General features: G+C 43.2%; 1 protein-coding gene across 1 annotated transcript in view; it reads right to left on the reverse strand.

Annotated features, from left to right (window-relative positions):
• Nucleotides 1–25,630, reverse strand: part of VPS13C (vacuolar protein sorting 13 homolog C) — a 2,437,235-nt gene that overhangs the window by 1,453,261 nt on the left and 958,344 nt on the right. Inside the window, exon 38 of the mRNA XM_086955811.1 lies at nt 16,695–16,831. Coding sequence (XP_086811937.1) covers nt 16,695–16,831 — 137 coding nt within the window. The remainder of the gene's footprint in view (nt 1–16,694; nt 16,832–25,630) is intronic.

A 25,630-nucleotide genomic window follows, 5' to 3' on the forward strand; every position in this document is an offset into this window, starting at 1 on the left:
CTAACAACTTTTACCCATGTAACTCATCTTGCAAACGGGCCATCCTTAACTGGTCATATTTTGCCTCTACAAACTCCTGCAACAAGAGCAAATTTGCGGCAAATAAGCATCATGCCCCTAAATATTACATAGCATCCTGTGAGGATGTGCAGGATTCACAGTTCTCATTTAAAAATGGGACGCCCAAAAACAAGCACAATAGAACGTCCAAAAAAGATGGGCAGCCACCTTTGGAAAAAGTCTAATAACCCTATTGAACAGGATTAATATTACAATTTGAGCAAATGTTACCCTTCTAACAGCTACTTACAAACTTAACTCACACAAACCAGCAAATCAACGGAATAAATAGAACAATGGCAAGCAAAAGAATGGAACCACCGTAGTCAACATTAAATTGTGGCAAAATTACAATTACTGTGCTGGTCTGTACACGATTGAAGTGGCCATGCACTCGCACAAATAAGAAATGCAAATACTGTCCTGGGAAACGAAAACTTTCAAAATTCCAAAGTAGAAAGATGGATTTCCAGGCCGATAAGTCCTACGCAGGAAAGAGATAAACCACTTTCAATGGAAAAATTGTTATTTTGACTAAAGCCTTGCTTGCTCCTTACTAAAATCACGGAACACAACTCTCCCTCTTCTGCCCCAAAATCTCCCACCTAAATGTGTACCCATCCATCCCTAAGTCCCACAGCTTCATCTCTAGTCGACCTACAGGTCTCAGCTAAAAGTTACTATTGAATTTTAGTGCTAGCTTTAGGTCTGCCCATATCAGCCAATTGAAACTCAGTTGTATTAACGACCTTGAAAGGATGAAAGAGTGAGTTGTAACCGCTCACAGTAGAATCTTGCCACATACAGACCTGTTTTCCTGTACTAGCTGAGCCTGCGACCTGCTCAGCCCCAATATACACAACAGATGTCAAGAGCAAGGAGGCTGCCTCGATCTTAGAGGACGCAGTTCCGACGATATACTCTGTTTTACACATTTACAGGGATGTTTGTGCCGCCTTTGAAGACATGTTTTGCATGCAAAAGAGAAGCTTTCTTGGATGCCATGGTTTGTATTGTTGGTGTGATGCATTTAGTTAAGCTATCTTGGCTGTGCAGTATTTTTAACAGCTATTATGGTATGTCAGGAGAGAGATGGACACCCCAAAGTGTAGAAATACTGAGAGATTACTGGAGCACGAGGATCTCATTGAAACCAGAAAGAGTGGAGTTACAAGCGATTCTCGCTTTGCATTCAGGCAAGCAGCTGATAACGATCTCAATTAGTGATGCCAGCTGTCTTTTTGCAGGGACAAGTAAAGCTGGGAAATCTGCCCCCCTTCCTAGAACTCCACGACCCCCCTGGGGGTCGCACCCCACAGTTTGAAGACGCCTGCACTATACTCATGAACTTGAAGCTACTTCGGTACATTATGCCCCCCAGTAGGTCCAACCTTTTATGTTTTTTTAAAATCCAGTCATGAGAATCCTCACATTAAAGAATTATTTGATATCTCCTAGATTGTGTGAATTTAGCCACCAACACATACAGAATCACCCCGCACATTTAGGATGCCCTCATGCTCGCCTCTTTCATCATAAGGCATAGACAACAAAAGATCTCTGCCAAAGTGACCCTTCGGTCGGCCCATAGAGCACTGCAGCACTGGCCCTACAATGAGTAAAAGCCCAATGATGAAACATGACATCCCCAGGGGTGTGTGAGGGCAACATGAAATAGTCCTTAAGGTTTCCTCTCCATGTTTTGGTCACCATTTTGCCTATCCTTCCTATTTTCTCATAGAATCAAAACCACAGAGAAGGAAGGGTCTGAGGGATATTTAGAGACCTGCCCAGGATACTATCCCCTAACAAACTTAAATTTATAACAAGAAAACCTGGGGGTCTAAATAGGAGCTCACGGGAACTCAAAACAAAGACTTCCTACAAAGTGAGTTAGGACATGAGATCCTATATAGTCTATATAGAGAACAACAGAAAACCAAGAAAACAGAACCTCAAGTGATTGTTAGTGAGACTCCTAGGCAAACATTGGATTCCCATCAAAGTCTTGTCATGATCAATTTTCTCACTTGGTCATCCCCAGTGGGATGGTATGTCCCAAAATCACTTCTTAACCATGCAAATATACTATCGATGGGACCATGTGCAGTGCAAAAAAAGAGAAAAAGTGGTGACTTAAAATAGGGTAAAGAGTCATAAAGAAACTTTAATGAATATTGACCTCTCCCTGGCTAAAAACAAGAACAGTGCAAAGAAGCAGTTTTAACATATAACTGCAGAAGGGCCAACATGTTTCAGCCGACAGAGAAAGAGATCCCACGGCTTTCTTCAGGGCCTCTGTTCTAAATTGTTTTGCTACTGCGTGTATTGACAATAAATCAGAAAATGCGTGAGTAAATCAATTTTCAAAAAAGTATTTAAGTGAACAATCCATGTTACTATTCCTCCGTATCAAATGGTGTGTCTCACATCTAAAAAACAAACAAACATAATGAGTTCTGCGTTCCTCCTTTTTTCATTGAATTGCGCAAAATTAGCAATTATTTTACTCACCCAGAATGACCAGGGACAGGACCTCACCTCTCCTGGACCAAGCACAGGAAGTAGGAGGCCCCGCTCTGTGAAGGCAAGGAATGGGGTACTTATAATAAAGAAGGAGACCTACATTTGTCTACTCTACCTTATAAAAATATGGACCCTCTCATATCCTTGTCTCACAGTCAAAACACCTATCCTATATACAAACAGTTAAGGCTCACCTGCGCACTTAAAATCACAAACTCCAAAGCCCTAGAGATATAGGGTTTAACTTCTATCATATGGCTCAAAGAAACTAGCCCTCATCACTCGTGGTAAAGAAAGGAGGGGGAGGAATAGGAAGGGGGGGTCTATCAATAAAGGTGAGTGTAATGGCTCTCACGAAATTAAGTGTATATGGGATGGGGACTCAGCCTCTTAACAACTATCCTTACTGCTAAGCAAACACCTCCCCCCTGACGGTACCGGAGTCAGGGGGAGGCAACGATCGGTACAGAGTGGGAGTTTTTTAAGCAAAATGCGCTGTTAAGGGGCGGAGCACAGTTTTTCGAAGTATCTCTTTAAACAGAAATATTGGCCCAGCGATTATGCAGAAAATTCAGGGGTGGGGTAGTGCTCAAAGGAGTGTAAAGTCAGAGAGGATAGGCACAGTCAAAAAATCATGTGATAGGTACAAATACTCCAAACAAAATCATAACAATTCAGATACACAAGCCGAAAATCAAGGCATCCATTGATAAACTGTTAGCTAATGACATTCAACGGTCACATAGTAAGATTAGAACTGTTAAGGGCATGTGCCGGAAGTCCAAAGAGAAAGCAGTCGACATTTCGACCCCTATCTGCAGGCTACGTTAAGTCCTTTGGCGGGGTCTTCATCAGGACATATACAGGAAGGAGGTGAGATGGGGCAATCAACACCAAGGCTTACCTCCGTGATACCACACAAACGATCAATCTGATAGATGAAAGACCATTTAACCCAGAAAGTGAACTTTTGGTGACGTGCGATATTGTATCGCTTTACACCAGTATTCCTCAACTAGACGCCTTGGAAGTGATGCGAGAAGCTTTAGATAAGCGACCGGCCCCTGTACCTGTCCCGACAGACTTTATAATCGAGATGCTGAGCATTGCCATGAGGCAGAACTTCTTTATTTTTCAAGAAGATTTCTATCTGCAGACGAAGGGGATAGCCATGGGGGCTACCTTCGCTCCGAATCTGGCCATTCTTATGGATCACTTCGAACAACACATTTTCTCTACTGATAATCCTTTCCAGAGCAGGCTGACCTTGTGGGTCAGATACATAGATGATGTCCTGTGCATCTGGGAGGGCAGCAAAGAACAACTGCAAGATTTTCACGATTGGCTCAATTCCAGAAACCCCCATATTCAATTCACGATGTATTCCAGCAATGAGACAATTCCCTTCTTGGATATTTCCATCTATGTGGATGAAGACCGTTTACAAACTACTCTATATCGGAAACCGACTGAGCGCAACTCTTTGTTGCAATATGGGAGTCATTACCCCAGAGGTCTCAAAGACAATCCACCGGTTGGGCAATTTCTCAGAATCAGGAGAAATTGCTCCACTCGAGCTAATTACAGCCAGGAATCTGAGGTCTTAAGTGAGCGCCTCATTTCCCGAGGGTACCCTGTCAGGATGGTGAAACGAGCCAGGAAACGGGCTTGGTATAACCCACGTGACAATTTGTTGAATCCAGAAATTACCAACCAACCAGGGACAGACCGGATTATCTGTGTAACCACTTTATCGACACGGAGTAATGAAATTAAACACATTATTAACAAGAACTGGTCTCTGGTGGCAGATGAGATTGAGCAAACGCATCTCCCTCTTCATTCCTTTAAGAGGGCCAAAAATATACGGGACATGGTGGTCCATTCTTACTTAGAACCAGTAAGTCAACCCACTCTTACAACCTTGTGGAATCTGCCTCCATTGGTAGGACACCACAGATGTGGCACATGCACCGCATGTGACACCACAATCCAGACTAAGACTTTTGACCATGGCGGACGCACTTACAACTTAAAACATTACACAAATTGTAATTCGACCTGTGTTATCTACATTGTCCAATGCCCATGTAGTCACGTATATGTGGGACAAACTCAACAGAAAATCAAGTCTCGTATCTCGTCCCACAGTAGTAGACTGCGTTGTAAAGTGGTGGGTGCTCCGTTAGTAGAGCATTGGCAAAAAGCAGGGCATGCAGTGTCTGACTTGAGATGGTTCGTAATTGAAAAGGTATCCCTGGGCAGAAGAGGGGGGAATGTGTTGACAGTATTAAATACACGTGAATCCAAATGGATGTCCCTTCTAGACTCGATTAAAAATGGCCTTAATGAACAGGACAGTAGTTTGGCACAACTGGCAGCACTGGGTTAATTGGTTTGTCAAGGAACATTTTCTAGACTGATTATGTAGATCTCAATAGCTATGAGTAATGCTAGATTTAGCCACTGATACTCATTTACACTCATGTTGGAGAAGTGCACGAGACTTTGCTCCAGTTCCTGTATCAGGGCATCGATTTATGGTCACATCGTATATAGGGAATTGCCTCGTGCCCCTTGTGTAATTTAGATAAACTTGTCAGCAGCTTACCATGCTACACGTAATTTAACTCGCCTTACAACCTCTTGTTAGAGAGTTGCGCGGGTATCAATAATTATTGATTTATGTATCAACTGGTTGTTCGTAATTGACCATTTTTGACACCGAGTGCTATCATTTATCATGATAAAAAAACTCGTTTACAACCTCCTGTGAGAGTGTTGCACGAGCATAAGTTAGTTGTGATTAATTTTGCCAAAGGATGAATTTGTGACACATGGCATTCCTCTTTAAGATGTGCTATAGGCCTTGCCACTGGCGATTTCCCATGTAATGTTGGTTGTTCTAAGACCTCAACCATTGCCTCCCACATGAATAATTTCGTATGTATTATTAATTTTGAATTTCTACGGAATACACATTAGACAGGGTTCCTTCACACTACGCCCTTTTGTATTGCGATACTAGCATGCATCGCCGTAGTTATCAAGTAACTCTTCCCTTTCTTTTGTTGGGACACTTTAACTGACTCCGCCCTCAAACTCCGCGTAGCGGGTGTTGCGGAGTTTCTACCGACCGGCGCTGATCACAGCGGCTCTTTCTTGGGTATCGGTGAGTTAGCTCGTGCCCTTGGAAGTAATCCACGGCTAATTGCAATTTCAGACTCCTGACGGGCATCCCTGTTTTTTTCCGTAGGATTGTCCCTTACCGAGGCTGACGGAGCGGCGGCCCGTCTCTCGTTTCGTTTGATCCTTAGGACTGCGGGGTATCGGACGTTTGCTGACAACTCCACTACAGAGCACCGACGTGCGGTAATGAAGGCCGGTTTGCCCAATTAGGTCTCCCGCTTTTAACTCGGAGGTACGTAATGCTGTTGTGATTCCCTCACACGGTTTGTGTACATTCTTTACATTTGGCAAAGCCCACAACGGAGTCTTTGTTTTATAATTCACAGCGATCTCCAGCACTCAAAGACCCGGTACCTTAGACCACTTTGGTCACCGAGTGATGTAAGTAACTGTGTTCCCTGTTCAAAGACAGTTAGTGGCTTTTTGCCTTTGTCGTCCTTTATGTAAGATACGTGGTGCAAGCCTTTTCAGCTTTTTATGTGATTATAGGCCATATGGTGGCCATAACTGAGTGTAGACTAACCATTAGTGCATAGACCCTTAAGTCCTTTTGACTTTTGACTTTTGAATCCACAGCCCATGAACTTCATTTGCACCCTCGTCCTTCCAGACACCGTTATACGGCAAATGACAACTGGGGGGCAACACTAAACTCACCATTCAGCCGAATGGGTGAAGTTTTTGTAAGATTGCTCCCGGTTTTTAATCAAGTAGCTAATGAATGATGATAAATAACCACTTAACTGGTTGTATATTTCACTCCTTCTCCTCTGTAGTTCGCGAAACAATATCGCTGAGATCGACTACGACTGTTGCGTGGTTTACTCAACTCCTACGCCTAGAGCCCTGTTGGGCCTTGACTCCATGGTAATTATTATAATTTCATTACTGTCTAATTAGATGGCTGTAATGTATTTTTACCACTTAGATATCTGACCTCCCTTTTTAACTTTTCAGATAGGATTGTCCCATCTCACCTCCTTCCTGTATATGTCCTGATGAAGACCCAGCCAAAGGACTTAACGTAGCCTGCAGATAGGGGTCGAAACGTCGACGGCTTTCTCTTTGGACTTCCGGCACATGCCCTTAACAGTTCTAATCTTACTATGTGACCTTTGAATGTCATTAGCTAACAGTTTATCAATGGATGCCTTGATTTTCGGCTTGTGTATCTGAATTGTTATGATTTTGTTTGGAGTATTTGTACCTATCACATGATTTTTTAACTGAGCCTATCCTCTCTGACTTTACACTCCTTTGAGCACTACCCCTTCCCCTCCTTCTTTTCTTTTCCCTGTTTGGGGCTATTATTGAATGTGAAGTAATCCCGTAGTGGGTAATACCTGGTGTTGGAAAATAAATGACAATACCTTTAAATCCTTTGTATCCTTATTTGTTAGTTTAAAGTAGTGTTAGTGTGTGTAGCATACAACACGCTTCCCTTGCGGGGACCCTCTTCTTACATGTACCATATACTGCCCAGGTCCCCGCGACTGCATGGGTTCAACCCCTTTATTGTAACGAAAATTTAGGGGTGACTTACTTGAGTGAATAGATGGATTGCTTTCGACTGCAATGTGAAAGTCCGAAGCTCGAAAGACTAAGCCAAATGTTTGGTTGCAGGCTTCGGTAGTCTCGCGGGAACACCGCGAACTACACGATAACATCATCGCTATTGATTTTGTAGTTCCAAACTTGTTCTTCGCATTCTATTGATAAAAGCCAAACTCTCGTAAGAATATGTTCGTAATAGTATGTGCTACTATGGGGATATAATGTTATAATATTTTGTTTGCTTCATATCAAAATTAGAATATAAAAAAATTAGAATATAAAAAATTAGAATATAGAAAATGGTGCAAAACAAGTCTTTTTTGTCTATTATGCTTTTCAACTCAAAGTAGCTTTATTGGTCAAGGCGAACTACTCAATACACTAATCGCCTATAGATTTGAGAGTATCACAGCAGGTCCTCCCGTGCTCGTGACAGAAGTTATCTTGAAAATCTTTATTCCTCTATGAGGATATGACGAGGTTCTCCTGAGGAATACCCACTTCCTCAAAATCATGTATTATTTTAATTCCTCAACCACGGAATAGAGATGAAAAAATGTAAGAAATCCGCGATGGCATGGCACACCAGAGTACTCAGTGGAGCTGACGGAGAACTCCTCTATTATGTCTAACATAGTTTCAATGGACAGGCAACAGTTCCAATAAAAACTTGCAAGTTCTATCTATACCAAATTTAAAAGTCATAGAGAAAACGGGGGAAGAAGAAGGGCGGCAGTTTGAATGGAAGCTAATGCCTCTAAAGATGTATATCTGCAATCATGGACTATCAAATGACTAAAGGTACATGATTCACTTAATGTAGACTAGTCCAAGGTATTTCATTGTTCAGACCCAGAGTGTCTGTGGACAACTTATATATCCACTTTTGTTCCTTCATGAACAAATATTTGGAGACATCACCAATATGTGATGGTATACATGGTTTCTCCAATATTGTCCATCTAAAGTCTTCTTCTGAGTGGTTCTGTTCTGCAAAATGTTTGGTGAGTCTAGATAAAGTCTTCCTACATCTCATGCACTTTTATGTTCCAACATTCTTGTTCGTACCTTGCAGGTTGTCATGCCAATATATTTGGCTTCACATGGACAGGTAAGTTGGTAAATTACATGTGTACTATTACAGTTAGTAAACTGTTTCTGCTCCCAGGGGAGGTAAGTCCTTATATCTATTTGAGATGTTTGTCTAGTTTGAGGACAGACCGAACAGCATCCACATGGGCGGTTGTCCAGTGACCGCAGGTAAGTCCCATAGGGTACCAATTGCTCTTTTTGGCGTTTCTTTTGGTCGAGTATGTATCAAGCGGTCACGCAAACTACTCGATCGCTTGAAAGCAAACAGTGGAGGCTCGATCTTGTCGTTACTGCAATCCAGGACATGCCAGTGGCATCGGACAATCCGTTGGATATGGTTAGATTTGGTGTTAAAAGTGCTAACAAACGTTAACAGTTCCAAAGGGGATTTAGCTTCAGGAGGCTCAAGGAGTGCCTCCCGATTGTTATTTGACTCTCTCTTCAAAGAGCGTTTTATCAAACTCCTAGGATAGTGTCTTGCTAAGAGTTGACAGGATAAACTCTATGCGTGCTTAGTGAAAGTTGCTTGGGTCGAGCAGTTACGCCGCACCCTAAGAAACTGCCCGTACGGCAGATTGTCCCGTAGGCCTTTCGGGTACTGACTCTCATACAGCAACAAGGAGTTTTTGGCCAACGGTTTGCGAAATAGTTCGCTCTCCAGTCCTGTAGTGTTAACATAAATAGAGAGGTCTAGGAAAGATAATCTATCCTTGCTGATCTCAACAGTGAATTGCAAATAGCGGTTCTGAGTGTTCAACCACTGATGAAATTGTAGGATCGATTCCCTGTCTCCACTCCATACAACAAACACGTCGTCTATATATCGTTCCACCATTTGATGGATGGAAAAAAAGTCTATGTCAAGACGTGTTGTTGTTCACATGTATGAACATAGAGATTAGCCAGGCTCGGCGCAAAAATACTGCCCATGCTGGTCCCCGATGTCTGGGGGTAAATCGTTTCTTCATACTTAAAAAAGTTCTCCTCCATAGCGAGCCGCCCCAGAGCCATTATGAATTGAACCGGTGTGATTGAATCAAGTTGAGTCTCGCCCAGGATGGACCTAATGGTGTCTAAAGTCTCATCCTGGGGGATTGAAGTATATAGGGACTCAACGTCGAAAAAGACCAAATAGTCTGTTTCGAAATTAAAATCCATTTTTTGGAATAACTCGTAAGACATCTTTGGTGTCTTTTAAGTGCGTAGGCATGGTATGAACAATAGGCCTTAGAAAATGGTCCACAAACACGGATAAAGGCTCCAAAATTGAGCCTTGACCAGATATTATCGATCTCCCAGGTGGTGGTCTCTGGGCCTTGTGTACTTTAGGCAGCTTGTTGAAGTAATGCATTATGGGGTATTGGGTCTGTAAAAATTGTGCCTCCTGATTGGTAATCCACTCTTCGCTGAGGGCTTCTTCTACCAAGATCTTAATAGAAACAGTACCTTGCCTTTTGATCTGACCTCAAAAACAGTGTTATAGTATGGCGGATGGCAGGAGCTACACTAAGGTCTGTCCATCTTACCGTAGGCACTCTAGCCCCCCACACCCTTCACCAGGAGCAATCTTTTTTTGTTTTTGAGTGTAGCCCCCGTGTGTGATCTGGAAGTGGTGTAACCGCTCCATTTCTTGAAGCTAACATTCCTCTATCTGTGCTGGAAATGCCCTGCACAGTTTTGCCCACCTCCTGCCCACCACCGCCTGAAGGCTTGTCTATAAAGACAGAGCAAAATCAATGTTTACCCATATGGGTGTAAATGGGGAGGGGGGTAATTCAATGCAATCCCAAACTCTTAAGTTGCCCTGTTACTTATGATATAGAGAGCTTGTGGTCTCTATGTGCCTTAGACATTTGGGGCCATATGTATTAAGCAAATTCGCAAAGGCCGAAATTCGCAGAATTTCGGCCTTTGCGAATGTGAATTTGCTAAATGGCATGTATAAAGCAAAATCTGATGCAAAACAAGGAATCGCAAAATTTGCTATTCCTTATTTTGCAATTGCATTTAAGGAATCTCAAATTTTGCAATTCCTTAAATGCAATGTATGAAGCAAAAACAAATTTCAACATTTCCTTAAGGAATCGCAAATTAAAACCAACTTCTAGTTGATGGTAAGTTGCGAAGTCCTTGAAAAATGCACATTTTTGCATTTTTTTTAAAGTGCCATGTGATGCATATACATGTCCTTAGAGCATGTATGTGCCACATGTGCACCCATGCATATTTCAGGGGTGCAACAGGGTGTCCTTTGGACACCCCTGCACACTTGAAATTATTCTCAATTTGCGATTCGCAAATTGCGAATCGCAAATTGAGAATAACTTCCCATTCATTCCTATGGGCCTCCTGGCCCATAGAAATGAATGGGAAAGTATTCCTTGATTGCGATTCGCAATTTGCTAATCGTAATTAAGGAATTTTAAGAAATCGCAAAACAAAATGCGATTTTATACATACATACCTATTGGCGATTCTCAAATAGCGATTTCTTAAAAATCGCTATTTGAGAATCACAAATCAGGTTGATGATACATAAGGCCCTTGGTGACCTGATGTGGGGTGAGGTGTGATGGGGGAGCAAGCATCACTTAAAGTTTGATGAATCATGCACCACCCCTTTATCTGTTTCCTTCCTCGTCCAATAGACTCAGAGGCGAGTGGCATAGCAGCAGGTAAGTAGGTTGGGCACACCCAGCCCCCTTCCTGTCTAGCTCCCACTATGAACAGTATTTAGCTAATCCTTTCCTTTTGTATTGCCAAATGTATTCCATGCATTCTTGTATTTCCACAATTATATGCAGCAGAATTATCTGGAACACATTTAGAATTTTGGGGTAGGCTCCTAAAAGTAATTTCTGCTATAGGTCCTCTCCATGACAGTGGCTTGTCTTTACCAGCCCCTCAGCGCTATCTTGATTGCCCTCTTCGTGTACTGTAGGTTTGATTCCTTGGTTTAAGCTAATGTCCCTCCAAGTGCCAGAACTAGGTAAGTAATGGTGAGATAATCCCTTCAGGGTTTGGATTACATTCTTTGGGGTTGGGATATTTAGCCCCCCAGGATTACTGACATTTAGTTTGAAATGTAAAACTCTCTGATAGCTCTTGAGGTGTTTTATAAGATGTGGTAGCGAGTGAACGGGGTCCATTAAGTAGAGTAAAATATAATCATCAAACATACTGAGTTTAAAGTTGTCCACAGCCAAATCCCCTTAATGCAGTCATTGGTTCTGATTTCCTGAGCCAAAGATTCAAGCATGAGGGCAAACGGGTGGAAAGAGAGGGCCCCCTATTCTGGTCTACCTTTTTATATACACCCACTGCAGAGAACTGCCAATTGCCATGCATCTTAGCTCACAGGTGAGTGACAACCTGTTTTGACCCATCTACTAATTGGGTCACCCTGGTTAATATCGTGCAAGGAGTCCTCCATAAAAAAACAATCCACCCTTTTGCAGGATCAATGGAGATGAAGACCATATTTTGTTATATTTCCAAATTAGGCAAATGTAGCGAAGCAGCTTATTTCTTACATTGTCCTTACAAATAACATTTTCAGCTATGACCTTTTGCAAATATTTGCATGCACGACAATGAGGGATTAGTTTCCCTGAAACTAAACTTGTTTACACTTCTAGCTTCACACAAAATTTTCACGATGCACTGAACATCATGCACAAGGTCTCATTTCGCACTATTTACAATTGTCATCTCAATCTTCTTCCACAGGGTGACAGGGCTATCTACATATCCATAACATCACTAATCTATAAGCACATCGCAAGGCTGCTTTCTATTATAAAAGATGAGCATCCCAATAGATTAGGAGAGGAGGCTCTTCAGCTGACATCGAGGTCCTTGCATACTGAGAAATCACCACGCAGCGGTCCTGACATCTTGAGAGAGGTGTCCAGTTCGCGACCAACAATGGAGTCCTTCACTCTATACCATCAGGTAATGGGGTTGGACGGTCCCTTGGGGGGATTCTTGGATTTACACCGACATACACTCTAGGTACACTTAAAGTAGGGTTTGCATCGTAGGAGTACGCTTTATTACTGCCTTGTGTGTATGCCTGCATATATACATTGTTTTAGTACCATGGTAGAACTACATCTACTATTTACGCTTTTGGTGCTTGTAATCACGTTTATCTGCTTCTGCCTACTAATCATTGCAGCACACGTATTTTATGCAAGAATAACTTTGGTTCAATAAATATTATTGAGAATAAGTGAGCACGAGTGACTGAGCTAAAGGTGCTGTACTGTTTCCACGATCCCTGAGGGGACAGGGTTGTCATGTTAAGTGGTTGCCAGAAACTATTTACCCCCTGATAGGTTAGGGCGGCCTACAGTGGCACTGTGAACTAGCTGGTCTATAGGTCACCATATCCTGCTGGGGTGTCTGGAATCAGTCTTTACACCAGGACCCTACCTAGTTGATGTTGTCCAAACAATGCGCAGATCCTATGGATTAGTAGGAACTACACAACAATTTCATTTCTAGCCCTCATGCTTCCAATATCAAAATGGAGGGTTTTCCTTGCATTATGAGCTGTGTGTCTGGAGTGGACGAGGTCTCTGGCAAGCCATCGGTAACATAAACAATGCACTTTTGGCCAGAAGTTAGCACTGATGTTTAGTAATGAAATTGGCCTGTATGAGGTGACATTTTCTGGGGGTTTCATTAACTTCAGTATTAATTATATTGTAGATTCAGTCATTCTGGGTGTCACCCTACCCTCTGCAATCACTTCCTAAGAGGTAAGCATGGGCGAATTTTGCGAATCTCGCGTTTGCGAATTTTGCGGATTTGCGAACTCGCAATTCGCAAAATCCGCGAATTCTCGCGAATTTGCGGATTTTTTTTTGTGTGTGTTCGCGCGGGTTTCTGCCAGTTCGCGAGGGTTTTGTACAATTTCGCAAACGCGAACTTACCTGTCGGGTCGCAAGTTTCGCGAACTTGTTGTTTCTACGTGTCCAGCCTGTTTGGGACACTTTTCTTCATCACTGCCACTCTCTGTCACCACTGCCACTCTCTGACTACTCATGCCACCCTCTGGCCCACCCATGCCACCCTCTGTTTCATCACAGCACCCTCTGGTTGTCCAGTCAGTGTACATTATTGTGGCAAAGCAAGCACACCTTCCCTGCCTCAAGTGACCTGAATTAATTTGGGGCTGATTAATGCGTCACAGAATATTTTTTTAGCTGGCACCTGCTTCCTTAGTGCTTCCTGATTAGTGATCTTTTGCACTTGCTAAGTGCTTTCATTGTTGCAAAATTAGTTACAACACCTGCCCTGCCCCAACTGACAATAATGAATTAGGGGCTGATTAATGGATTTGAACTTCCAGCCTGGCTCCTGCTTGTCTCCCTTAGCTGTAATTCAGGACCTTTGTGGCATATGTGTAACTATTCTGAGGTTCAGAGCAGGGTCACATAATAGTTGCAACTGGCAACTGAACTCTGGAGGGGCCCCTCAGGAAGCACTACAGGAAATGGCTACTAATGATGAGCCTGAACTTTTGAACCTGGTAAGTAGTTTCAGTTTTGCTAAGATCGTATTTCTGCAATTTTGCGCTTATTCGCGGGGCGCGAAGTTGTACTGGGAAGCCGCGAACTCACGCGAACAGTGCGAGCAAGCCATAAAATCCGCTGCTCGCGGATTTGCGGATTTTGCGGGAGATTCGCGAATCTCGCGGATTGCGAATTTACCGAAAATCCGCAAAATCCGCGAGCGAAACGGATTTTCCGCCCATGCTTACTGTGAGGTTTTAATTAGCCATGGGTAAGGGGGAACCAAATTCATTTTAGAACTTGGGCCCTGATTTAAGGTTTGGTGTACTCAGTCACAAATATGATGCATATCACCTCCGCCCAATATATGGTACATTATACCATACGGCACTTGTAATAAGGTGGACAGGTATCCATCCCATTTGTGATGGAGTACTCAGTGCTAAATTCTACATCAGGTCCTTAGTTCTAAACCAATCTGGTCCAGGGGATTTTGACAGGTGTTGCCTGGATATAGCTCCCCTCCTCTTTGTAAATAGATTATTGTAGGCTTTCCCTCTCAGTGGTCTAAAATGTAGGTAGATGAGTATCCTCCACACAGGAGTTACATTGTTCAAGTCAGTATGTTCTCTCCCGTATACCACCCAGTAGAATTAATTAAACCATCTGGCCTTTTTACCTTCCCTTGTATACAGTGTACCTCCTCTATCTTTAAAAATCACTAATTGGCTTTGTGCCTCTTATGCTCGCAGTAATTTTGGCAAACATTTACCAGGCTTATTAGCTAGTTGCTAGAAAAGGTTTCCTATTCTTACTAATACATAACATGCGCTGTCAAATTCTACCATTTTAATTTGTCTCCTTAAGGCCAATATCCTCTGTCCTAGATTCTTGAGCCTGCACACGTTTATGTATGGCCTCATTAAGCTTTTTTCACAGCTGGAGTTTTGATATCTCATGTATTGTCTTTAGTTTAGCCGTCTCTGCTGCAAAGGTCCTTGCAGGACTGCTTTGATTGCTTTCAAAAAGTAGCCGCACCGACCTCCCCATTATCATTTTTAATTATGTCATGTTTAATGTTTGTGGGATAGTATTGATTATTACTGGATCTTTTAACAGCATATTATTCAATTGCCATGTCCCTTCCTCCTCCCTGACCAATTTTGCAAGCCCTCCTTGAGTGCCTATGAGGTGGGGCATAGTCGGACAGCTTTATGGGATCCTAGTGAACTCCTTCAACTCAGATAACCATCTCTTGTAAAGGAATATGTAATGTATTTGTGTGCATCTTTTAAGGGCAGCCAGGTAGTGTGGGTCTTTAGTTCCCAACTAATGTTGGTACTTCCACCCATCCACCAACCCAAGCTCTTACAGGTGGAATTTCACAGGTGCTGATATTACAGCAGTGCCCCCATATTTATTTTGCATTTTGTCCAACTCTTCCTTCATGACAATGCTTTAGTTTTATTTCTGCCCAAGGGATGCATAGTCTGAATTAGAAAGTGCTCCTGATCCTGATTGTGGCTGTGTTTTCATCTCACCACCACCCTCGTCAACTATTATCCTTTAGTTGATCTTCCAGCTAGTTGATTCCAAACATTGCAATCTTTGCCTCAGCTGAGGAGAAATATTGCTAGGGAAAACCCTGTCCTTAAGTTGCTTGCATTCTGCTTTGGGGGTTGGGTCTTTTGGAGAAGACGCTCCTCTGTGGTGAATTAGGCATTCCCATGTTATATCCTCTTTCCCTTGGTGGGATCATTCAACACCCTGTGTTATAGGCTGTTACCACGAGGGTGCACATCGGGGACCTTGTTTTAGTCGTTGCTACTTTTTGGACATGTTGACACTTTGTGTCCGTCCTGTGTGCTTGAGGAATGAAGCTGGTCCAGTATCCTTCTTATATGTATTGCGATCAGCATTCGGGGTTCTGTAGATTGACTAGTAATACAGAAGGTAACTTTTCTTATCGTTCTTCAAGCCAAGATATCCTGCTCAGAAGGTAGCAATTCCTGCACACCAGCTACACAGCTCTGCACTAAGGCTTAAATCAATCACAATGGTAGCAACTTTGGTATGGAACTACTTGGCTTTTAAAATGAAAAATAAAACCTGCCCGTTCTCCACTTAGTAATATCCTCAGCACAGGCAAATTTTATGTCATCCTAAACAGACACAGCTTTAACACCAATAGGGAACTACCAGGACTTGAGTATTGCTCTGTGTAATTTCACAGCATGACAATATGAATAACCTCCTTTTCAGGAAGCCTGATTATTTTTCATATAAGCATTGCAAATTACAGAAAAGGTTTGTTTCTTAATGCTTCCCACAAACGGAAAATTCCTCCAGCATGTAATGTATTTAATATTTCTTTTAATATAGCTTTGTCCTTACTTGCACTGTACAATAAATTAAAACCTTATTAGTTTTAATTGCATGTGCTGCAATGTTGTTTTACTGTATATTTTATTTCTTCTTCATGTATTTGATTTAATAATTTATATTTCTATATTTTTATTCTTGGATTTGCTCACGTTTTATGTTTGTATTGGTCTAAGTAGCCTCAGGCAACATTTATGATGTAGATTTTTTTTTTTTTTTAACGAAGTAAGCTGGTGTTCAAATCAGAAACACTAATAAAGTTTTTCATTTCTCATTATTGCGCGTTAAAATACTTGATTAGGGAAGGAGACAACATTTCATTTGATAACAAAAAAACATTGCAGCATATCCTTTTTCAGTTATTCATACCTTTCTGATTTCAAAATTTAGTAGCAAATTTGTCACATCTTCTGGTTGGATTCCGATTGGGATTTCTTTCTGTGTTTCTCTTAATGCATTCAGGCTCTGCATCAACTTCGGTGCCTCCAATGACTCTTTAGATGTGTCTGGGGATCAAAGTGATCAATTACGATATTTTGAAAGGTATTTAAGAGAAGATGCATAAGGAAGGGCATTGTTTAAAACTGCAGATACCCACTTAACTGAAATTGCGTGAAATTGGTGCTGCTTCTCCATAACAAGATCAGAAGTAGAACAGAACCCATCCAAAATAAAAAGTCCTTACCTTCAGTAATATTGTTCCTGCTAATTTCTCATCCTTTTAAACATTACAGCTGGAAGCCTTAGATCTATGAATGTTTTCATGCTCTCCTTGCTCGAGACATTAACATCAATTTTCCTGAGTGCCGCACAAGTAAGGTGTGGTTCTGACTAGAAATGACAATACCTGTGGGAATAAAGGTTGCTGCAATGCCTGTACACATCAGTCTTAATGAACAAGTTACTTACCTTCAGTTAAACGTTATCTGGTAGAGACTCTCTAGCAGCAGATTCCTTTTCTTAGAATTATCCCTAGGCATCAGACTAGATTCATATATTTTTCATTAGCAGTACCCCGGCGAGCTGGTGGGTGGTGGTGTTCGGCTCCACGCTATGGCATCCGCACTGTAAGTGATGTGCACAGTGCCTATATAGGCAACACCCCAGCACATTGATGTCAGTTTCTTTCCGCAACTTCTCACGCCAGGAGCTCGGTGCCACAAAGAACACTGACCACTAGTGTGGAAAACTAGGGCCCTGAAAGGGGAACGCTCTGCCTCTAGAAATCCGTTTGTAGAGCGGGGAGGATGGGTGAATCTGTAAGAAATCTCTGGCAACATAGAGTCTCTACCAAATAAGGCATTATCCAAGGTAAATAACTTGTTCATCTGATCGAGACTTCTAGCCACAAATACTTACCTTCGGTTAACTTCCCAAGCAATACCTCCCTGAAGGTGTTTCTCAAAAGCTGCCCCTCCCTACGTACCTGACTGGCCAGGAAGTAGCGTTTTGTGAATATGTGCAGAAAGGCCCTCTCTGCTGCCTGGCAGATGTCCAGGACTCCACATGCTAATGCCCTGGTTGTAGTCTTGGCTCTGGTGGAATAAGCACGCAATCCCAAAGGGGTTGATCCTTGGCCAATGCATAGCAGATTTTAATGCAGCGCACAACCCACAAGGAGATGGGCCGGATCTGCACAGCCTTTCCCTTCTTCGCTCGGACATACCCCAGGAAGAGTTGGTCATCCACCCAAACGGTCTCATGCAGTCAAGGTATAATGTATAACAACAACGCTCTTTTTAGGTCCAGTCGGTGAAGTTGCTCCTCTTCTTTAGAGGAATGTGGCAGAGTGTTGTAAGTAGACAGAGTGTTGAAAGTAGACAGGGTGATGGACTGGCCTCCATGAAAGGGAGTGATGACTTTCAGTAGAAAGGAAGCTTTATTTCATTGAACCAGCTTGTCTGGGTAGATGTTAAATACAGAGGCTTGGATGACAAAACCTGAAGATCACTGACCCTCCATGCAGATGTTATTGCCACCAAGAAGGCTATCTTGATGGTAAGGAGCCTGAAAGGACAACTGTGCAAGGGATCAAAGGGAGCACACATCAGGAACCTCAGTACCAAATTAAAGTCCCACTGAGGGATGATGAAGGGTGAAGGAGGAAACATATGTTGCTAAATGTTGGGTGCGAAGCAACCTGTGTTGTAAATCATACTATAGATACAGTATGCATCAAACAAACGTGAGGAAAGTGGTTTATTATATGGTGTGGTTGTGAGACCATTCCATGTAATAAACTAATTGCATGTTCTGGGTCCCATCATATTCCTGTTTAAAATCGTAGCTCAACCATGGGTAGCAGGGGCTCTGTGCAGTCAGGCTTTAACAGAGGAACAAATGTAAAACATTAAGCAGAAACAAAACAGTTGAATCAGACCGACCTAAGACTAAGCAAAAATCAGACACCAAATTTATAAAAATAGTTTGTATTTTTATTTTTACATAGACACCTCAATGATACAAATCCCTGCAGTGTCCAGCGATATGAATTTTCAAAGAAGCAATAAATCACTGCTTTTACACTTAGTGCAATAAATCACTATAATGAACCGAGCTAACGGTAAAATCTGTAAAACTTTTATAAAGTTGTAACTACTAATCTGGCTCTACTTTGGTCAGCCAACTATGTTATGTTATGTTATGTTATGTTATAAAAAGACTTACATCGCGCTCTAATACTCTAGAGTGTCCTAGCGCGTGCGTGGACTGTGGAAGAGGGGGCAGGATACATTAGATAAGCAGTTTGAAAAGATGAGTTTTTAAATGTTTTTTTAAAAAGGTGAAAGTCCTGGGTATGCTGTAGCTCCACGGGGAGGGTGCTTTAACAGAATGGGATTGGCCTCCCAAGCGTGACCTATGAAACCGCGGGATGACCAGCCGGCGCTGAGTGGCAGATCGCAAGGGGCGGCTAGGCGTAAACAGAGCAAAGCGCCTCCTAAGGTACGCATGCCCTTGGCCATGAACAGCCATGCGAGATAGAATAAGGGCCTTGAATTGCACCCGTTGGGCCACAGGTAGCCAATGCAGATTCCGCAGATGCTGCCGAACACTAGATCTCCAAGAGATGTCGAACAGGAGTCTGGCTAGGGCATTCTGTATGATTTGAAGTTTCTTAACCAGATAGCCGGGAATGCCAATTTACAAAGCATTGGGAAAATTAAGGGGGGGTTGTGCCCTGTTGAGCGCTGGGTAGGACACCATGCAATTGTGAAATAGAAATTGGAGACCCAGCCGCTTTTTGTTTCTGCCACTTTTTTATTTTGAGCAGTTTTTTGTTATACACCACTATATTTAATCAGTAGGTGTTTTGGTTTCTTTTTTCAAAGGTTACAAGTTTTGTAACTTGTGGGGATTGTTCTATTTGTCTGGGAGTTTGCTGTGTCATACACAAGTGGGTATATCCTATGTACAGTGTTTACATTAAACAATATAGACAAACATTTATGTTACAAATATACAAACAACATTTCAAAAAAACAATTTTTACACAATATACATTTCCATGAGGAAAGAATGAACTGTACCCTACCAACTGATTTTAACACTAGACCATTTTTTAACTGTTTGTGTATTTTAGGTCTAGTAGCGCAAAAGTGAAATTTTATGACTATTAAATATTTGTCATAATTTATAGATTATTCAGGTCAGCTTTGAGCTAATCAGAGTTCAATTATTCAGATGAGCCAAAAAAAACGCCGACACGTTTCCAAGCCTGTGTGTTAATTCGTCAGGCTTTTCTTCAGGGCGTAGGTTAGGTGGGTGCCTGTGTGAAAACAACATGGGATGTTTTGAGAATGGGGCCTCTCAATTTCACAATTTACAAAGCATTGGCATCATCGAGGAGGGAAAGAATGAGGGCACGTGCTACCATTTCTTTAGCCTCCCTAGGAAGCAGGGAAAAGAACCTTCGTAAGGCCTTAAGGGTCACGGGCAGATTCCAGTAAGTTTCTTAATGTGCTCTGCAAACCGGAGATCTTCACTAAACCACACCCCTAAGTTCTTAGCCAGTGGAAAACAGACGAAAGGCAGATCTGGGCGGCATTGTTATCCAGATCAGAGTCCTTCCAAGTAAAAAGCATCTGGGTGTCATCCGCGTAGGCTATAATTTTTGCTCCCAGTTCCTCCGCAAAAACATTCAGGGAGGTCAGATATATACTGAAAAGCAGGGGGCTCAACATGGAGCCCTGAGGCACCCCAGTTGAAAGTTTCCTAACAGAGGACTAGTAGGGAGGCATCCAGACCTGCTGAGTGTGATCGTCCAGTAAGGACTCTATCCAATCCAATGCTGGACCAGCGATGCCAATAGATGACAACCGGGCAAGAAGTAGCTAGTGGGGAACCGTATCTAAGGCGGCAGAGAGGTCCAGCAAGATCAGAGCGCCCTGCCGCCTCCATCCAGGCACTCTCTGATCACCTCTGTAATTTCCACCAGCACAGTCTCCGTACTATGGGAGGATCTAAACCCGGATTGAGCAGGGCGAAGAGCACTAGATGTTTCCACGAAGGCCTCAAGCTGCCGGAATACCACCTTCTCACAAACTTTAGCCAAGGCTGGCAAAAGAGAGATAGGATGATAGTTTGATGGAACAGAGGGATCTAAAGAAGATTTCTTGAGAAGGGGTAAGAGTTTAGCCTGCTTCCAACACACAGGAACGGTGACGGTCTGAAGGGATAGATTAATAATCTCAGCTACCTCTGAACAAACAACCTCAGCCACCCCAGCTGGTACTCGGGCCAGGCACGGATCTGTAGGCGAGCCTGATTTCAAAGATTTCAGAATAGATAAAATGTCAGCCTCAGCCACAAGCAGGAGTTGCGTGAACAGGGAGGTAGGTGAACTGGAAATAAGAGGGGGCACCAGAAGAGCACTCCTCTGTTTATGGGATAAAATTCCGAGGCTGTCCTGAATCTTTGTTATTTTCTCAATAAAGGAAGACAGCTCCTCACACCATTGTGCAGAGGCTGGCAGAGTCCTTTGCTCCGCACAGGGTGATAGAAAGCTCTTAACAATAGAAAAGATCTCTTTGCTATTGTTAGCTCTGGTAATCCGCCCAGCATAGTAGTTATTTTTCTCTTTCCTAATAGCAGCGTAATATTCCCTCTGAGCTGTATGGAGCGCTGACTTAGTGGAAGGGCAGTACTCCTGATGCCAGCTGCGCTCCAATTTTTTACAACCCAGTTTCAGCTCCTTTAGAGCATTCGAAAACCAAGGCTTCGATGGTGGAAAGAGCTGTTTACCACTGGAAGCTGGTTTGGCAGTGGAGCCAACCCATCGGCTAATCCAGGAGTCAAAGCTATCCACCGCCCCAACAAGATCAAGGGAAGGTGCCAGGTAGGCCTGAAGCAGAGCTTCAGAGAACGCCGGAAGAATAATCTTCTGGGGACGGGCGCCAGGAAATACGGCAGAAGTACGCCGAGACTTCCCCATAGACCACGAAAACCTGATCAAATAGTGATCAGACCAGGTAACTTGTTCTGGTTCCCTTATAGACAAATCAGAATTAGTACAGACTAGGTCCAATAAGTGGCCCCCTGAATGCGACGGCATCTTGACCCACTGGGTCAGCTGAACCAGTTTGAATGAGTCCGGGAGAGCCCTGGACTCAGGGGCTTCTAGTGCGTCCAGGTGAATATTAAAATCTCCCAGGAGTAGAAACTTGGAGAAGCGGAGGGCATGAGGAATGATGACATCGTCAAAAAGCTCCGGGCGGGCCAGGCGGGCGATACACCAACTTGCCTCACAGCGTGAAATGAGGAGATAAAATAAAAGTGAAGTCTAAAGCCTCACCCTCCCCCAACTCGCCAGAGACCTCACTGGAAAAGGACCAAGTATCCCTGAACACCACTGCCGTTCCACCGCCTCTCCCAGTTTTCCGGTCGGCTCGGATGATTTTGTAGCCTCTGGGAATAGCATGCTCAACCACTGGGGCCCAAGAATCATTCAGTCACATCTCGGTTATAAATAAACCATCATTTAGCATCCGAAATGAGCTAAAAAATATCAGATACGTGCTTAGCCATGGAGCGGGAGTTAATAAGTGCCGTATACATCCTGGTCTTGCTCACAGCTAGGTGGGGGGGGGGGGGGGTTTATGAGCCTTGGTTGGAGGCAAAATTTACAAGTGGGACACGACTTAGAGAGGCTATGCAGAACTTCCCACTGCATACCTCCTTTACATTCTGAAGCATTCAACGCCATAAGTTCCTCGCGATTATACACCCTCTTAGCACCCAGCGCCTCAGCCGGCGCCCGGACAGCATGGCTGGCGCTGGACGCTCCCGGGATGCGGACAGGCGCAGGCGGGCTTGCCTTTAGCACGCATGCGGCGTGTCCACTGAGCGCGTCCGAAATAACATGTGCGTTTTATGTAAGAATCCCTCCCCCAGCTAGACCGCCGGAACTGAGTCCCATAGATCAAAAATGCTTAGTTCTACAGGTTCCTCACAGTAAAAGTAGTGTTCAGTCCAGCTCCAGGCTCTATCGGCAAACTGCCATAGACTTTAATGGAGCAGTCCTGATGCAAGGGTTGCAGTATGCTGGAGATGTCAAAGGATGCTATTACAGTGACGGGGTCTTCCTGGGGCTAAACCTCAGTCCACGAATACAGTGCAGTGGCTTTGGCCACAGAGGTTGAAGTAAATCAAATGACAGTTGATGACTAGAGAAAAATCAGTTGCTACTAGTCTACTGGTCTCCGGTAACAGAAAAAACAGTGACTCCCTTGTTTATTTATTTATTTATGGATTTTATTTATTTATGGATTTTATAAAGCGCACGGCTACCCCCAACGGGGGTGTCCCGGCGCTAAAACTGTCTACTGGAGGGCAAGAGCAATCTAAATAGAAGAGAATAGCCAGGTTTTCAGGCGTCTTCGGAACAGAGCTTCAGATGGGGCGAATCTGAGGTCGACAAAATGTAATTCCAACAACTCTCCCGGGTCCAACGGACTTGGATCCAACTCAGTCTCCCCAGCTTCAGCAGTCAGGTGCTCCTGGTTACAAAATCACAAAGACAAGCTTCTTCAGCTTTTGTGGCCCTGTAGCTGTAACAAGAAAGCAGCCGACACTCTCGTAGTCGCATTTTCTGTCTGAGGCTCAGCCATGACTTGAGCAGGGCACCACAGTCACAGCAGCAGGTGCAGTCCATTCTTTGGTGCAGTCTCTCTTTGCTGGGTCCAGGGAACAGCAGGGCAGTCTTTCTTCAATCCACTCTTATAATCTGATGTCTGGCTGTCAGCGGCACTACTTTTAAACACAGTTTGTACCCTTGGGTATATGGTGAATGTAGGAAGCTGGCCCTGTATATCCTATACCAAAGTAAGGTATAGTATGCTCAGAGTCCAGTTGATCCCTAAAGGTTTTAAAATAGGCTAAAGTAGATAATTCTAAATGTTCTCTTTTGTGGTAGTATGGTCAGGCAGTAGGCTTATCAGAGGGCTGTTTTAAGAATTTGATGTACACAATCAGGCAAGAAATGATTACACACATTCAATGACTTAATCCAAGACCAACTGTTTGTACAAATATTACTTTTTGTATGTTTATTCTTAGAAGATACTTAGTTGCAGTAAAATAAGTTTTGCAGTATTTTTAAGTATAAAAAATGTAATTAAGTATTTTATTAGCACAGTTAATTAAAACCAATGCAATACAAAAGTAGAATATATAAAAACAAGAATAAAATGACATGTATTTTAAAACCGACATAACAGTCATTGCTGTTCTATTCGTGCTGCTAGTAAGGTTCACGCAAAAAGTACTTTGGCAGTGGAATTAGTTTTTGTTTTAAAAGCGGTTTAAAAATCGGTTATGGGCATTTTTTTCCCCACTGCCTTTATAAATTTTACCAGGCTGCAACTCAGCTGGGGGTCCTGAGATGAAAAACAGGTGAGAACTGCACTCCTTCGTGTGCGAGTCCCGTATCGAATGAAATGGCGCTACAACCGGAGTTTCCGCTCATCTAACAGTTTCTCGCAGGAGCATAGCAAGTGTAGCATGTCCTCTTGCGTAGCGCCGCGTAGCGTGCCTGCTTTCTCCTTTAACCAGTATGGAAAATGCTGAATGCAGGGTAGCAAACCTAACCGGTACCTTAGGAAGCACATTTTAGTAGTTTTGGCATAGCCCAGGCTGAGATAGTTCTGAGGAGCTTTTGCCGAGTACGAGTTTAGAATCATCCAGGCATGTGTTCTTTTTGAGAAGTCAGCTTTGTCTTGAACCCATGACAGTTGTTTGATTGACTTCTTGACCAAGTTTTTAAGCGTTGTATGATTTGTGGAGGTGGCCCAGAGCTGTTCCAACCCAGTATTTACAAGACTGTTTGCCAAATACTTGGCTGCTGGTGAGGTTGGATGCTGCTCTAACTCCTTCCATAGATAGTCATTCAGTGATCCTTGTGCGGATTTCCTCACTTTATCCCAAGCGCAAATGTAGGCCCCCTGTCTTGTCAGGAGCGGACGTTGGATGCCAAACTCCAGCCTAATCTGCGATGGAGAGGTTCGCTTGGGGAGGCTGAGGATGATTCTATATGCAGCTGTGATCGTGCAGTCAGGTGTTGTTGCGTCTCTGCCTCGCTTCACCCCGCTCCCGTAGGTAATTGTTGGCAGCAATTTGGCGCGGATTACTTGTATCAGAGGAATTAGAGAAGGGCCAGAAAGTTTGTTGTTCAGTGCTTTTAGAGAGATTGCCAATGCGAGGCCTTTTCCTCTGATGCTTGATCTTTGCACACTGAATCGACCGCCGTCGTCAATCTTCACGCCTAAGTATTTTTAAATTGACGTGTCTTTGATACGAAAGTTCTTCCAGAACCACGAAAGGGATTTCTTTTTGCTTTTTCTAATCGCCATCGTTTGGGTTTTCTCAAGGTTTATTGTTAGGTCGTTTGACTTGGAGTAGCTCTGCGTCGGGTTCACAAGGTTTTGAAGCCCTACCTTGGTGTGACTTATTAGGACTATATCGTCTGCGTATAAGAGACATGGTAGGTGCAGCCCTCCTAGTTTGGGAGCATGAGAGTTACAGTTGTTCAGGATTGGTACCAGGTCACCTAGGTACAGGTTGAATAAAGTGGGGGCCAGGAAGCAGCCCTGTTTGAGACCCTTGTTGGTCTGTATGCGCCTCGACAGCAGTGAGCCGTCCCCCACCTTTATCTGAACCCAAGTCTCCGTATGCAGATTTATCAACAAGTCCGACAGTGGTTTTGAGATCCCCCAGCCGTTTATTTTTGACCATAAGAGATTCCTGTTGATGTGGTCAAAGCAGCTTTGTAATCTATGTAACAGAAGTGTAGGGGCATTTTTTTTGTTTCT

This window comes from Lissotriton vulgaris, chromosome 2_1 (assembly GCF_964263255.1).
Source record: "Lissotriton vulgaris chromosome 2_1, aLisVul1.2, whole genome shotgun sequence".
Taxonomy (NCBI): domain Eukaryota; kingdom Metazoa; phylum Chordata; class Amphibia; order Caudata; family Salamandridae; genus Lissotriton; species Lissotriton vulgaris.